The sequence below is a fragment of the Mustela erminea genome, chromosome 11 (genome assembly GCF_009829155.1).
Source record: "Mustela erminea isolate mMusErm1 chromosome 11, mMusErm1.Pri, whole genome shotgun sequence".
NCBI lineage: Eukaryota > Metazoa > Chordata > Mammalia > Carnivora > Mustelidae > Mustela > Mustela erminea.
In genome coordinates, this window is record NC_045624.1 from 87,587,370 (window position 1) to 87,602,245 (window position 14,876).

Genomic DNA, 14,876 nt, shown 5'->3' on the forward strand with positions numbered 1-14,876 from the left:
TCCTATTACCCAATACATGATGTCAGGCTTTCAACAAAAATTTGTAAGGCATACTAAGTTTCAAGGCAAGAAAAAACCCTCTTCAGCAGGGTAAGTAGACCTTAACAGCTACTATCAGAGTGGATCAAAAAAACAAGACCCAGGGGTGCCTGGGTGGCTCAGTGGGTTAAAGCCTCTGCCTTCGGCTCAGGTCATGATCCCAGAGTCCTGGGATCGAGCCCCGCATCGGGCTCTCTGCTCAGCAGGGAGCCTGCCTCTCTGCCTACTTGTGATCTCTCTTTGTCAAATAAGTAAATAAAATCTTAAAAAAACCCAAAAAAACCCCCACAAGGCCCAATTGTATGTTGTCTAAAAGAAGTCCACTATAAATATAAAGATTTAAGTTAAAAGTAATGTGATACCCTGCAAACACTAATAAAAAGTAACCTGGAGTAGCTGTATTAATGTCAGATTTCAGAAAAAGGAAAATGATCAGAGATAAAGAGGAGCATTATGTAAAGATAAAGAAGTTAATTTAGTTAAATTAATTTAGTAAAGAAGTTCTTTAGTTAAGTAGTTAAGTACTTTAGTTAAGTAGTTAACTACTGTTAAGTAGACTTAACAGCCTTAAACACCTATGCACTTGACAATCGTGTGTCAAAATATGTGAGGCAAAAACTGACAGAAATTCAAGGAGAGACAGATAAACCCACTATTGCTTCAAGAGACTCAAACACTCCTCTTTCGGTAATGAATAGATCCAGAAGGCAGAAAATCAGTAAGGATCTAGTTGACCTGAACAGCACTATCAGTCAACTTGGTCTGCTCAACATCTATAGAACATTTGGCTAAGATCAAGTGTAGAACATTTCATCTAACAACAGCAGAATACACATTCTTCTCAAGCTCACGTGAATACTCACCAAGATAAACCGTATGCTGGGCCATAAACCATACATGAAGGAATTTTTAAAAAGACATATATACAAAGCAACATTCATGAGCACATGAAATTATTTATTTATTTTTGAAAGATTTTATTTATTTGAGAAAGAGAACACAAGAGAGTGAGCAAGCGGGCAAGCATGAGCAGGGGTGAGGGAGAGGGAGAAGCAGACCCCCTGCTGAGCAAGAAGCCTGATGCAGGGGCTCAGCCCGAGGAACTCCGGATCATGACCTGAGCCAAAGGCAGATGCTTAACGAACTGAGCCACCCAGGTGCCCCAGAGCACACGAATTTAAACAAGAAGCCAATTATAGAAAGCTTGTAAACCCTAAATATCTGGAAATTAACAAGACTCTATAAATGACATACTAGTCAAAAAAGAGCCTGCAAGAAAAACTTAGAACATCTTTTGAACTAAATGAAAATGAAAATACAACTTACCAAAATTTGGGAATGCAGTAAAATCAGTGCTTAGCAGGGCATTTACAACATTAAATGCATGTTCTAGAAAAGGAGACCTAAAGTCAATGACCTAAGCTTCCCTCTTAGGCAACTAAAGAACAGCAATTTATGCCTAAAACAAGCAAAGAAAAAAAAATAGAGCAGCAATTAGTGAAATTGGAAACGAGAAAACAATTGAGAAAAAGCAATGAAATCAAAAGCTGTTTCTCTGAAAAGATAAAATACATTGTGAATTCTTAAACATTAGCTTTAGTGATTTTGACTACAAATACGAATCAGAAACTCATTTGGAAGGTAATATGAGGGGCGCCTGGGTGGCTCTCCGTCTGCTCTTCCTCCCCTCCTGCTCACTCACACTCTTTCTAAGTAAATAAATAAAGAAAGAAAGTATCTTTAAAAAATGTACCATGAGGGGCACCTGGATGGCTCAGTGGGTTAAAGCTTCTGTCTTCAGCTCAAATCATGATCCCAGCGTCCTGGGTTTGAGTCCCGCAACAGGCTCTCTGCTCAGCAGGGAGCCTGCTTCCTCCTCTCTCTCCACCTTCCTCTGCCTACTTGTGATCTCTGTCAAATAAATAAAATCTTAAAAAAAAAAAAAAGTAACATGAGCTATAAGAGAAAATCATGTGGATTTTTTAACATTTAGTCTTGCCCTTAATATTTTAGTGGACAGTAAATGGATAGTCTCGGTTTTATTATTTTTTCATTTTTTTTTTTAAAGGAAGCTCTGCACCCAATGTGGGGCTTGAACTCATGACCCCGACATGCTCCACTGACTGAACCAGCCAGGTGCCATCTCTGGTGGGTCAGTGTAGTCATGCCTTTTTATTTAATTTTTTAATTTGAGTAGAGTTGACAATGTAACGTTAGTTTCAGGTCCACAAGTGTGATTTTGACTTCTCTGTATGCTATGCTGTGCTCACAGGTGTTAGCTACCTCTGTCACCATACAGGACTATTATAATATCAGTTATGTCTTTGCAATTATCTGTCTTCGCTGAACCTAAAATTAGGACATTACACATCTAAGAACAAATATACCCTTAACATCTTAAGTGTTACAAAGTTCTTCAAAGTTCTGTGAAAAACAACTATCTCCGTTATCTTGACTATTCACTTAACAAAGCTTCCATTTTCTGAAGTACTTTCCGCAGTTACGTATTTATTCTGCTGTATGTCCCTTTCCCACCACACTTGCGGACTCTTTCTCCTTTGCCATCAGTCAGTAGATGCACAGGAAGGGAGAAGTGGACAAACTGAACTCAGGAGCTCCCTCAAGGCAAGGTCTACTTAAAGATGGAACTAGACGGTATTATGTTGAGCAAAATAAGTCAATGAGAGAAAGACAATTATTGTTAAGATCTCTCTGTTATGAGGAATTTGAGATTCAGGGCGGTGGGGCATAGGGGTTAGGGAGGGAAAAAATGAAACAAGACGGGATCTGAAGGGAGACAAACCATAAGAGACTCTTAATCTAAGGAAACAAACTGAGGGTTGCTGGGGTGGAGGTGCGGGGGGTGGTTGGGTGATGGACACTGGGGAGGGTATGAGCTATGGTGAGTGCTGTGACACGTGAAAGCTTGATGATTCACAGACCTGCCTTATTTGCCCCTAGGACAAATAAGACATTATATGTTAATTAAAAAAAAAAAAAGATGGTAACACAGTTCATTCCATATATCAGGAATGCAATAAACATTTGTGGAATGAATGCCACATGTTTTCCTACAAAAAAGCCAGAGATGCCAATAAGCTGTGCTGTATTTAAAGTAAACTTTAGGGGCATCTGGGTGGCTCAGTGGGTTAATCCTCTGCCTTCAGCTCAGGTCATGATCTCGTGATCTCAGGGTCCTGGGATAGAGCCCTGCATTGGGCTCTCTACTCAGCAGGGAGCCTGCCTTCCCCTCTCTCTCTGCCTGCCTCTCTGTCCACTTGTGATCTGTCAAATAAATAAAAACTTAAAATTAAAAAAAAACCAAAACCCAACTTTAGGGATCTGCTTCTCCCCTGACCCTACCCCTAGCCCGGCCCAGTCATGTTTTCCCCCTGGGTGGGGGTGGAATCTAAAAATAAGTAAACTGTATCTTGTGGGATTTGGGCAGAATAAGGGAAGAGGATTAAAAGTACAAACTTCCAGGTATTAAATAAGACAGACCTGGGGGTAAAATGTACAGCATAGGAAACATAGTTAATAATATGTAACTACTTTGTATTGTGACAGATGGGAGCTAGGTGTATCAAGGTGATCACTTTGTCATGTATATAAATGTTGAATCACTGTATTTTACACTTGAAACTAATACTGTATGCCAACTGCACTTCAATTAAAAAAATAGACTATATCTAATTTTAAAAGATTTTCACTGTTTAAACATACTCACATTCTGACTTCCTCCTAATTAATGCACAGAGACCCTGCCCTAAGAGGCCAAGATGGCCCAGCAACAAAGCTGTTAATAAAAAGAAAAACAAGTAAGACAAAAATCTCAGCCCCACCACAGTTGTCTTACCACACCCACACAACCTGAATTTCTGGTTGATGCTAACCAGTCACATAATCCTCATTCTCATGCCCTGAATCCTTAATTTATATTCCATAGATTTGGAATTTATAATCTAGATAGAGGTTGCACTGAGGATTAGCTTCTGCAATATTTAAAGAGAGAAAATTCCAGAGTGTGATTGGAACGGCTTAAGGAAAACTTCAAGCATTCTGAAATATTTCCAAATCTATTAATGATATTTATGTCCTCCCATAGCAAAAATACTTACCCCAGTCTCCATAAAACTTAATCTATTAAGCTTTTCAAAATCATATTTAATTAACTTTATTCCCATATTCCCAATTTTACATATTAAACTGTAACACTTAAGACAAATTTGCCATCATACTGATGACATGCAATAAAGGAAGGATCCAATATTGTAGTAATTGGTCCCATGTGGCTATTGAGCACAGGAGATGTGGCTGGTCCTAGTTGAGATCTGTTGTAAGTATGAAACACACATTGGATATTAAAAACTCAGTACAGAAAGGAGAATGCATTTAGCTTTAATTATCTTTTTTTTTTTTTTTTTTAGATTTTTAAATAATCTCTATACCCAAATGTGGGGCTAGAACTCACAACCCCGAGATCAAGAGTCACATGTTCCACTGACTGAGCCAGCAAAGTGCCCTTGTTTTTAGGTTTTAGGTTTTTTTTTAGTTTTTTAAAAAGATTTTGTTTATTCATTTGACAGAGAGAGAGATCACAAGTAGGCAGAGAGGCAGGCAAGAGAGAGAGGGGGAAGCGGGCTCCCTGCCGAGCAGAGAACCTGATGCAGGACTTGATCCCAAAACCCCGAGATCATGACCCGAGCCGAAAGGCAGAGGCTTAAACCACTGAGCCACCCAGGCGCCGCTGTTTTTAGATTTTAATATTAATTACATGTTGAAGTGATATTTGGGATATATTGGTTTAAATACACAAAGTTAATCTCACTTGTCTCTTTTTAAATTATTATTATTTTTAAGTAATCTTCATACCCAATATAGGGCATGAACCCAAGACCCCGAGACTGAGAGTCACAGGCTCCACCACCTACCACCTAAGCCAGCCAGGTGTCCCTTTTTACTTTTTTAACGGAAGTATAGATGACACACAATGTTACATTAGTTTCCGGCATCCAACATAGTATTCTGACAAGTCTATACCTTATGCTGCGCTCATTAGTGTAGCTCCCATCTGTTACCACACAATGCTCTTACAAGTATCATTGACTACACTCCCTAGACTGTGCCTTTTATTCCCATGACTTACTCCTTCCATAAAACCGAAGCCTATTATCTCCCACACCCCTCCTCCCATTGTCTATTCACTACCCTCCCCCTGGCAACTATCAGTTTATTCTCTGAATGTATGGGTCTGTTTCTGCTTTTAGTTTTTGTTTTTGTTTTTTTTTAGATACCACACATAAGTGAAATCATACAGTATTTGTCTTTCTCCGTCTGATTTATTTCCCTTAGCATTATACCCTCTGAATACCCATGTTGTTGTAAATGGTAAGATCTCATCTTTTTTATAGCATTGTATCTTTATCCCTTCATCTATCAATGGATCTTTTTACTGTCTTAATACAACTACTACAAAATTTTGAATTACATATGAACGGATATTATATTTCTCTTGGACGGCATTGTTCTAAAGCAACACTCGAAGCTCCTGATGCGATAGGAGGTATACATTAGGAGATAAGGGTCTTGAATAACGTCTCCCATTACAGGTCCCTTTGCATCTCTTTTACATACTGGTCACTTTCCCAGAGTCTTCAGCACAGGTGGAGAAGCTGCCACACAAAGCGATGCCTGTACTCATGCTAGACCTCCAAACCATATGGACTCTAGCCATCCTTGCTTTTCATAGTTGCTGCTTTCATTAGAAGCCACAGTGTGTGTCACCCAAGGAACATTTTTTTTTGAAAAAGATATTATTTGAGTGAGAGTGCTAGAGAGATCACAGAGGGAAAGGGCGCAGACTCATCTGCTGAGCAGGGAGCCCGATGCAGGGCTTGATCCCAGGACCCTGGGATCATGACCTGAGCTGAAGGCAGAAGCTTAACCGACTGAGCCACCCAGGCGCCCCAAGAAGGAACATTTTTATTTACAGCAGTTACATCTTTTGAGGGGATGATTTTCCCAAGACGGGGTTGACTAAATCTTTGGATGAGGTATCCAGATCAAAGCAAGGGCAGAGAGGAGGAAAACAGGACCACAGGTGGTCCCGGAGAAGACCAGAAAATAGAAGCAAGTTTAAGGAATACTCTTAAGATGATCTATTTCAAGAGGGACTCCTAAAACATTAATATGAGCCCTGGATGTAATTGCAATGTCATCCTACTTGCCCACGATGAACATGTACAAGGTGCCCTTAGTCATTAGGACCACTGGTGTCACACCTGATCGATAGACTGCTGTGTAGCTCAGGTGATTGTTGTGTGACATCTAGAGTGGTGCCATTCCGGATAGCCACCACCACCCAAACATGGCAATGGAGCAGTGGAACTGTGGGTAGCTGAAAAGTTCAATTGCAAATTTGATTTAACTTAAAAAAAATTGGTGGGGGGAGCACCTGGGAGGCTCAGTCAAACATCTGCCTTCAGCTCAGGTCATGATTCCAGGGTCCTGGCATCAAGACCCACAACAGGCTCCCTGCTCGGCGGGACATCTGCTTCTCCCTCGCCCTTCGCCTGCTGCTCCCCCTTCTTATGCTCTCGGTCTATCTCTCTGTTGAATAAATAATAACACCTTGAAATTTTTTTTTAGTTAAATTAACCACCCGTGGCTGGTGGCTGCTGCACTGGCCACTGCGTCAGGAGCCTTGCTTCCCCAAGTGCGGTGTGCAGGCTAGCAACACAGGACCCTCTGGAAGTTTGTTAGAAATGCAAAATATTTCCGACTCCACTTGCAGTTCCCGAAGTACACCCACAGTGTACAAGACTGCCAGGGGGTTCCCACGCACATTCAAGTTTGGAAAGCCCTGACTTAGAGTAGAGTAGGGGGTCTTATTTAAAGTCGTGTAAAAGTTAGCCTATCTATGTATGTGTAGGGGTGTGTGGGTGTGTCCATACACACTTGCTCTCTTTCCTTCCCCATTCGGCAACATCCATACTTATTCCTTCATTTTTTCAATTCATGATCCAAAACTGAGATGTTTTAGCCTACAGGAATATGGCCCTATAAATCAGGAAGGTAGATTTCCCTGATCAGACAGAACCGTGCAGTAATCCTTGGCTCCGCAGGCACACCCTTCAGCTTGCGGAGGGCAGAACCCAGCCCCTCACAGCTTAGAGCTCCTCCACTGTGCTGTCACTTCCTCACAGTGGCAGCTACACAGCACTGTCTCTGCCTCTGAATACTGCACACACACACATCCGTACAGACTAGAATAACACACACACACACACAGATCTTTGTTAATGCAAGATTGGCCACAAAAAGCATCCTGGTCCAAATGGCAGCTTGTGCTCGTTTGTAGTGTGTGGCACAGCTGGTCAAGTTTTAAGTACATGTGCTACCATGGGCGCTAATTTTTTGGCTGGACTCAAGTCGGAAGTATTCTTTTATTAGTGTAATTAGAGGCTGTCTGGTTACTCTCTGCAACACGAAACCATGAACAGAAACAGGTGGTAATATGTGTGTGATTACTTAGCTTCTTAGTTAACACTGCTGAGTTTTTATCATAAAAAATAAGGGTCTTTTATTATTTCTTTTAGGCAAAAACTGAGAACACAAGGTATATGTACATGGAGGACGAGGCTCACAGAAATGTCTCCCTTTTGTTAACAGCAACAAAATGTCCTGACGTCGAAGCTAAGGCAATGATTTATTCCAAGCTGGCAAATCCCGGGGTTAGATGGGCGGTCCCCAAGTCTCAAGGTGGCACGAAGACTCAGCCTTGAATCCTCTCTTGCCCAGGGGTGTTTACGAGGAAACACACACAAGCTGGCAGGGGGCTAATGCAGTGGGCAAACGAACTCATGCCACAGGGCTGTAAGTATTTCCCGGATGAAGACCACGTTTCTAAGTTTAGCCTCCCCACCCCCAGTAATGTAAATTTATAAATGCAGAGCTACTAGGGGCATCTGCATTAGGCAGTTAGGTCCCCTTCGTGAGCCCTTTTTCACTCATCAGTCTGACGAAGGAAAGTAACTTGCTAGCACTGGAAAGCACCAACAGTCCAACATATATTTAACAAATTGGGCTTTTGTAGGCCAGAAGATTCTGTAGAAACTAGCCAGCTGAGAGGGTTCTTTCCCATGAGCTCTCTAATCCTTTTTCACCTCTGCACTGTGATGGATGCCATTAACACACAAGGGCTGAAAACCAGTTCTCAGTCTTCCAAAGGGCATGTTCCTGGTAGGGAAGCTCTTCTCCGTTGCTCTCTCCAGAAAGCGCGCAGGGAAGTAAATGAGGGATGCTACGGGAAGAATAACCCTGAATCCAGTCCAACTGGTCCAACCACTGTAGAGCCTGACACACAACTAGGGTATCCTCGTGATATCTTCACACCCGCGCAGGACACCTCTTTGTGTGGACACCATCTCTGAGGACCCCTCATTCACTTCGTTCCCTGCCCTCAGTCTGGGCCAAGGTTCTCATTCGCGCTCGGTTTTAGAGAATTTATTTGATTAATATATAACTAGTAGAAAGGAGTTTTAAAAAATATTTATTATATTTTGTTCTAGAAATGGTAGAAAATAAAAATCGGTGCACTGACGTCACACACACCCTTGGCAAGGCCCGTGTAGCCTCTCACGCCAGAGACAAGTCTCACACAATGCCAGAAACGTAAACACCTATGCGGCAGGTGACAGAGGCCGATGCTGCTGATTGGAGGAGCCCTTGTGAAGGTTTAAAGTTTTCTTCTCTGCTGTCACTCATTTTGGGGCAAATAACCAGTCCAGTGTAAGGAGTTCTGAACATAAAAGGCACCTAGAGTAAAAATCAGACCTTGACTAATAAAAATAGCTGCATGTGTTTACAAGCCCTATCAACCCAACCTTCCGCAAGGCGATGAGAAAATAAACGCAAAGCTATAGCAACTGAAAGGTCTCTCAGCACTTGCCTCACCTGGTGCAGGAGTGAGATGATGACACAGTCACGTGTGCGTCTATAGACATGGCGATGTTTTATCATCATTTCAATAAGCACGAGTATTGTACTTGTAGTAATAGGTGGGTGGGGAGTGCTACTCAAGATTTGTTGCCTTTTCTCTTAAAATGCATCACTGAGTACTCCATTCATGGATACATTAAAAGTTCATTTCCATTAAGAATGTAGCAAAAACCTAAAACTGCAACTTTAAACCAAAGTCCTTTTTAAATTATTATAAAGCCAGGAAAGCTGACATTTTACTATGATTTAAGCACCTGAAATATATTCTGATCAATTTATATCCTCTGAGCTAGAATTAGGATCCTCAGGATTTGTATATGTGTACAAATACTGCAAATTAAGCTAATAAAAACCTGAAAAAATACAAATAATCTTTAACTACAAAGATCTAACGTACACCTATGGGTCTGTACTAAGAGAAAAAGGAACAGGGAGCCGGCGAACACTCATGCGCATCTTCTAACCCTGGGGGAGAAGGACTCAGCGGAGCCAGGTGGTATTCAGCTGGGTCTGGTTCTTGATGCTGGTATCCATTTTTAGCACTTCGCGAATGGCCATGGTAGCGTAGGTAGAGGGAGGGAGAGAAAAATCCATCTTCAGAGCTCTGTATTTGCCTTCTGCCAGGCAAGAGAGAAGAGAACAGTCAGAAAAGGCAGGCAGCGGCAGACAGACCAGGGCGAGTCCTAGTGTCTGTACAGAAAGAAAACCACCTCACTCCTTTCCTCAGGCGCTACTTCCCGTGGGGCCTCCGAGAATAAACGTGGAAGTGAGATCTGGCAGTATGGGATCCAGCTGAATCCCTATGGTGATTCTACCTGGAACCTTCATAAAAAGGGCAGGCGACACAAAAGCAGTAGGGTGGAAACAGACAAAGGAATGGTGGCAGAACTTTGACGATGACAAGGCAAATTTCATGTGCTAGACTCCGTTCCTGGACTTTCACTCACCTGTGTTAACTTGGGGGGACGTGGGGGGGCGGTGGAGGAAATATTCGGTCACCTAACACCACAACCTTCTGTAACGTTCCTTCATTCTCAGCAAAATCTACCGTTTTAATTATTAAAGTATAACCATGAAACTAAGATGACAAAACACAAAATAGAAGTCACTAAGCTGGTAGAAGGTGGTGATGATTTTAAGAGGTGTTTTTTTTCTTTCTTTTCAAAGGCTTTATTCATTTATTTGAGAGAGACAGACAGAGACAGAGCACAAGGAGGGTAAGCAGCAGGCGGAGGGAGGAGCAGATTCCCAGCCGAGCAGGGAGACCAACTCGGGGCTCGATCCCTGGACCCTGGGATCATGACCCGAGCCAAAGGCAGACACTTAACTGAGCCACCCCGGATGCCCCAAGAATTTTTGTTTTGTTTTTTAAAGATTTTATTTATTTGACAGAGAAAGAGAGAGAGAGAGAGAGAGAGAGAGAAAGAGTGAGTACAAGCAAGGGGAGGGGTAGGCAGAGGGAGAAGCAGGGAGCCCAATGTGGGGATCGAACCCAGGACACTGAGATCATGACCTGAACCAAAGGCAGATGCTTAACCTACTGAACCACTTGGTGCCCCCCAACAGTTTTTTCTTTATGTTTTGGATTGGGAAAACATTTCACAATTGACACAGAACTGACGGCTGAGTAAACTTACCAGAAGCAAACACTGGTGGTGGTTTCCCTTCCAGGTTGTCCACATCTGTGTTGAAGAGTGGGATTTTAGGATCATCGTATGCAACGACTTCCCTTCAAAACACAGAAAGGAAGAGAAGTGTGAATGTGCACTGCCATAAACGGTTATTAAGCTGCTCATTGCCATTTGCTTAGAAAGAAAAACACATAGGCCTGCTGGAAATAATTCTGGGTGGAAATACTTGTTAACAGGACAGGACCAGATCTTTCATGAGTATTGCCTTTACATCACTATACGGTAAGGTGACAAAGGATGCCAGCCTCTGTAAAAACAAAAAAACAAAAAACAAAAAAACCCCACAATATATTTCCTTGGGACAGAAATTCTTTTTATATGTAACTGATAAGTAGTAAACTTCACTTTGCACAGATGTGAAATGAATTAATAATGGCATTTATGTTTTCTCCAGAGTGATTTTCACTACTAACACTGTAGTTACTCAGAGGAACTGTTCTCTGGAGTGGGGAGGACCAAGTCCAACCCTGCCAACCTTACCCCACAACCCAGGAAGAGAGAAGGAGATGGAGAGAGGAAAGAGAACTTTCTGGCAATGGACAACTAACTCAAGATCCAATTTTAAAAATTATCAAATAAAGCTTTGGTTCACATTAGGTACTGAAATATTTTAAATGAGTTAATACATATATACTTTTTTCTCTTTAGAAACTGTTATTAAAACAAACAGATCAGTGTTTGGAACTCACAGCTAATTCTGAATAAAGGTAGCTTGTTCAGCAATAGCTCTGTAAGCAAATCTCAATGTTTAAAAGATTTCTTTCTTTTTATTTGGGAGGAGGGGAGGAGCCTCAAGCAGACTCTGGAGCCAGACGCAAGGCTCAATGTCACCACCCTGAGATCATGACCTGAGCTAAAATCGAGCTGAATGCTTAACTAACTGAGCCACCCAGGTGCCCCAACAAATCTCAATTTTTTATTAATAGGGAAAAGTTTATTCTCTGCACATTTCTTCAATAATTTAGCAAGGTCAATAAAATGTAAACTTTAACACTTTCACTCATTTGTTTTCTGATGACTTGAAAAATCCCAAGTAATAGCAATAATAATAGTAATAATAGCAAATAGCACTTCTACACCAGGTTGTAAATGATGGAAAATACACAGGAGATGCAAAAGCTTTCAGTCTCACATAATTCAGTTCTGTATCATTCCAGACGATCACTCACCAACTGACATTCTGAGGACGAATAATGATCTTTCGGTAGGCCCCTGATAAGGAATAATCTCGAATTTTGTGTCTCATGTTGTCAATATCCAGATTGTCTGCTGTGAGCATTTCCCTGTAGGCTTCGCTGACTATAAAATACAAAAAGTTAGTTGGAATGCAGCATGCCAGCAAGCTATCTTCAGTTAGACTATGAAGAGAGTAACATGTACATTCAGTTAGATCGTCCTAACAAAACCAGATATTCCTCTAATGTATAATCCAGCCTGTCTTGATAAAACCAAAATCCCTCTAATGTATAATCCAGCCTGTCCTCTGGAATCGAAATTTAGGGACTTACTCCCACAAGTAGGAGTCTGCAGCTTAGTTTGGACCAACTTGTAAGTTATCTCTTGCGAGCAGCCACAGTATCTGGGGCATAGGTTCTTAAGCTAACTACAAGAGCATTTCCTCTGAAGTTGTTAACCTACAATTTATACATGCTTAGAGCTGGAAGAGACCACACACATGGCCTCAGACTCTTTCTAGAAGAAGGCAGATATAAATTATATGTATATAAGAGACCTGGGAAAACCATCTGGGCTCAGCCTCACACCTGATGTGGGAATATCCAAAAGAGGCGGTCATTCAGCCTTGCTTGCATGTGGCCAGTTACTGGTCACCACTTCCTTGTGAGAAACACAATTGTTAGAAAGTCCCTTATTCCGGGCTGTAATCTGTCTTCTTAGAACTTCCGCTGACTGCTTTGGAAGATAGCAGATTCACTGCCCTCATGTACTCACGAGTACTCACGTACTCACGAGTACTGGCCCTTTAAGCCGTTTCTTCTCTAGGTCACACACCTGTTCCTTCAAATGTCCCTCCTCTGCCGTTTCTGTACTCCCCACAAAACACTCAATCGGCCTCAGAGTAGCAGTCTTGAGGCTATTAAGAACTCCAGATACTGGGCGCCTGGGTGGCTCAGTGCGTTAAGCCGCTGCCTTTGGCTCAGGTCATGATCTCAGGGTCCTGGGATCGAGTCCCACATCGGGCTCTCTGCTCAGCGGGGAGCCTGCTTCCCCCTCCCTCTCTCTCTGCCTGCCTCTCCATCTACTTGTGATTTCTGTCAAATAAATAAACAAAATCTTAAAAAAAAAAAAAAGAACTCCAGATACTTTTTGTAGACTACTATCAAACTAGGCCTTTACAAAAATACTATCTACATTAAACCCTATTCAATACCTTCGGCAGTTCTTTTCAAAAAACTTATTTTTCATACAATTAGTATTAACCATTCTGAGTAAAAGAATCTGCAAACATGATAAACAGGTTTCTTGATTCAAGTTATTCATTAAAAAATGCTGGGTAGACCAGCGTGAAGGAAAGACTCCCTCACAACACACCCATGAGACAACAGGGATCCCTACACTGAGCACAGCTGGCCGCCGTGTGCGCGTGTGTTACCCATCCGTGTGCCTGACCTGCCAGCCATGCAGTCTGTGAGCCCCTGTCCTGGCCACAAGGTTTCCATGAATGGCCGGGTCAAAGGCTGCGCTGAATTTATGTCTTAACTGGCATTAGCCCATAATTCTGATCCTGAGAGGTACAAGAAAGAAGAAAAGAACGCTCACTTTTTCTTTCTTGGAAAAAGAGCAAGTGTGGGTCTGAGCATCTTAAGTGCTTTCCTTCTCGCTAGTTCCCAGTGTCAGTGTGTCCTCGGGGCCTCGCTGCAATGTCAGGCTAGACAGACCACTCCCCGCTCCCTCCCTCGTCTCCCCAGTCCTTCTCTCCTCCTTGTCTCTGTTCTTGCCCCTCAGCAAAGTCAGCCTCGGAAGTATCAGGAGCACAGCAGTTTGACTGTGTCAACCAACATGGAAGTGGCAGATAACTAACTTTTTTAAGTATATGCATTATCAAAGAAGGGTGTTAATTTTTTTTTTTAAGATTTTATTTATTTATTTGACAGAGATCACAAGTAGGCAGAGGCAGGCAGAGAGAGAGGAGGAAGCAGGCTCCCTGCTGAGCAGAGAGCCAGATGTGGGACTCGATCCCAGGACCCTGAGATCATGACCTGAGCCGAAGGCAGTGGCTTAACCCACTGAGCCACCCAGGCGCCCCAGAAGGATGTTAATATTGAATCATTCTCTAACTTGTACAATTTCAAGGAAAAGAACAATGACCAGGAAAACCATTCTGGTCCCTTGAGAGAAAAGATGGTTTTCATTTGTTGGTTCAAGTAGGCTCCAGTGTGGAGCCCAAACGTGGGGCCTGAACTCACAACCCTGAATTCAAGACCAGAGCTGCAATCAAGAGTCAGATGCTAATCAACTGTGCCACCCAGGTGCTCCAAGAGAAAAGGTTTTTTTTTTTTTTTTTTTACAAGAAATAACCTCCCACAGATCAGTTCTGGCTAAGGGTAAACTTCCAGGGTCAGATCCATCAAGCTGGTCCCATGCTCAGAGCTGCCTTCTTTTTTCCAATTTCTGAATCCCTGAAGAACGAAAGTTTTAGTCCACAACCCCCATCCCTAATCCATGAAGATAAGGGAAGTAATTCCTAACAGCCTATGGGGAATGGGAAATAAGGGAAGTGAATGCTCACTTTTCACTCCATAAGCTTCTGCTCGTTGACTTTTAAAACACAGTAAGCAGGTATTACTTCCATGGTTATCAAAAAAAAAAGGCTGAAGGAAGGTAAAGTCGAACTATCCATTCACTTTCTCAATGACTTTTTCCAAAGCCTTCCTATCCTTTATAAGAATTAGTGGATTTCAGAAATTTAAATGATGCCACTAATAACAGCAACACTAGGAACAATAATACCACCACTACTAAACTACCTCATTACCGCTGCCACCACCACCACCATTTTGTTTCTCAATTTTAATTATTCAGGGGGGCGTGGCTGGAGTAATCAGTAGATCAAGGGATTCTTGATCTTGGGGTTGTAAGTTTGAGCCCCATGTTGGGTGTAGAGACTTCTTAAAAATAAAAAAAAAT

The 14,876-nt window shown here is 42.1% G+C and overlaps 1 protein-coding gene across 6 annotated transcripts in view; it reads right to left on the reverse strand.

Annotated features, from left to right (window-relative positions):
- Positions 1–645: 645 nt before the first annotated feature.
- Positions 646–14,876, reverse strand: part of PUS7 (pseudouridine synthase 7) — a 65,612-nt gene continuing 51,381 nt past the window's right edge. For 2 of the 6 annotated variants that reach the window (XM_032304327.1, XM_032304328.1), the window contains 3 exons: positions 11,900–12,029; positions 10,677–10,768; positions 8,575–9,656 (listed from right to left, as the gene is read on the reverse strand). In XM_032304327.1, coding sequence (XP_032160218.1) covers positions 9,520–9,656; positions 10,677–10,768; positions 11,900–12,029 — 359 coding nt within the window. In that variant the 3' untranslated portion in view covers positions 8,575–9,519. Of the gene's footprint in view, positions 658–8,574; positions 9,657–10,676; positions 10,769–11,899; positions 12,030–13,043; positions 13,474–13,926; positions 14,561–14,876 lie in introns of those variants that run through there. The other 4 variants (XR_004276737.1, XR_004276739.1, XR_004276738.1 and 1 more) reach the window with 4 other exon arrangements.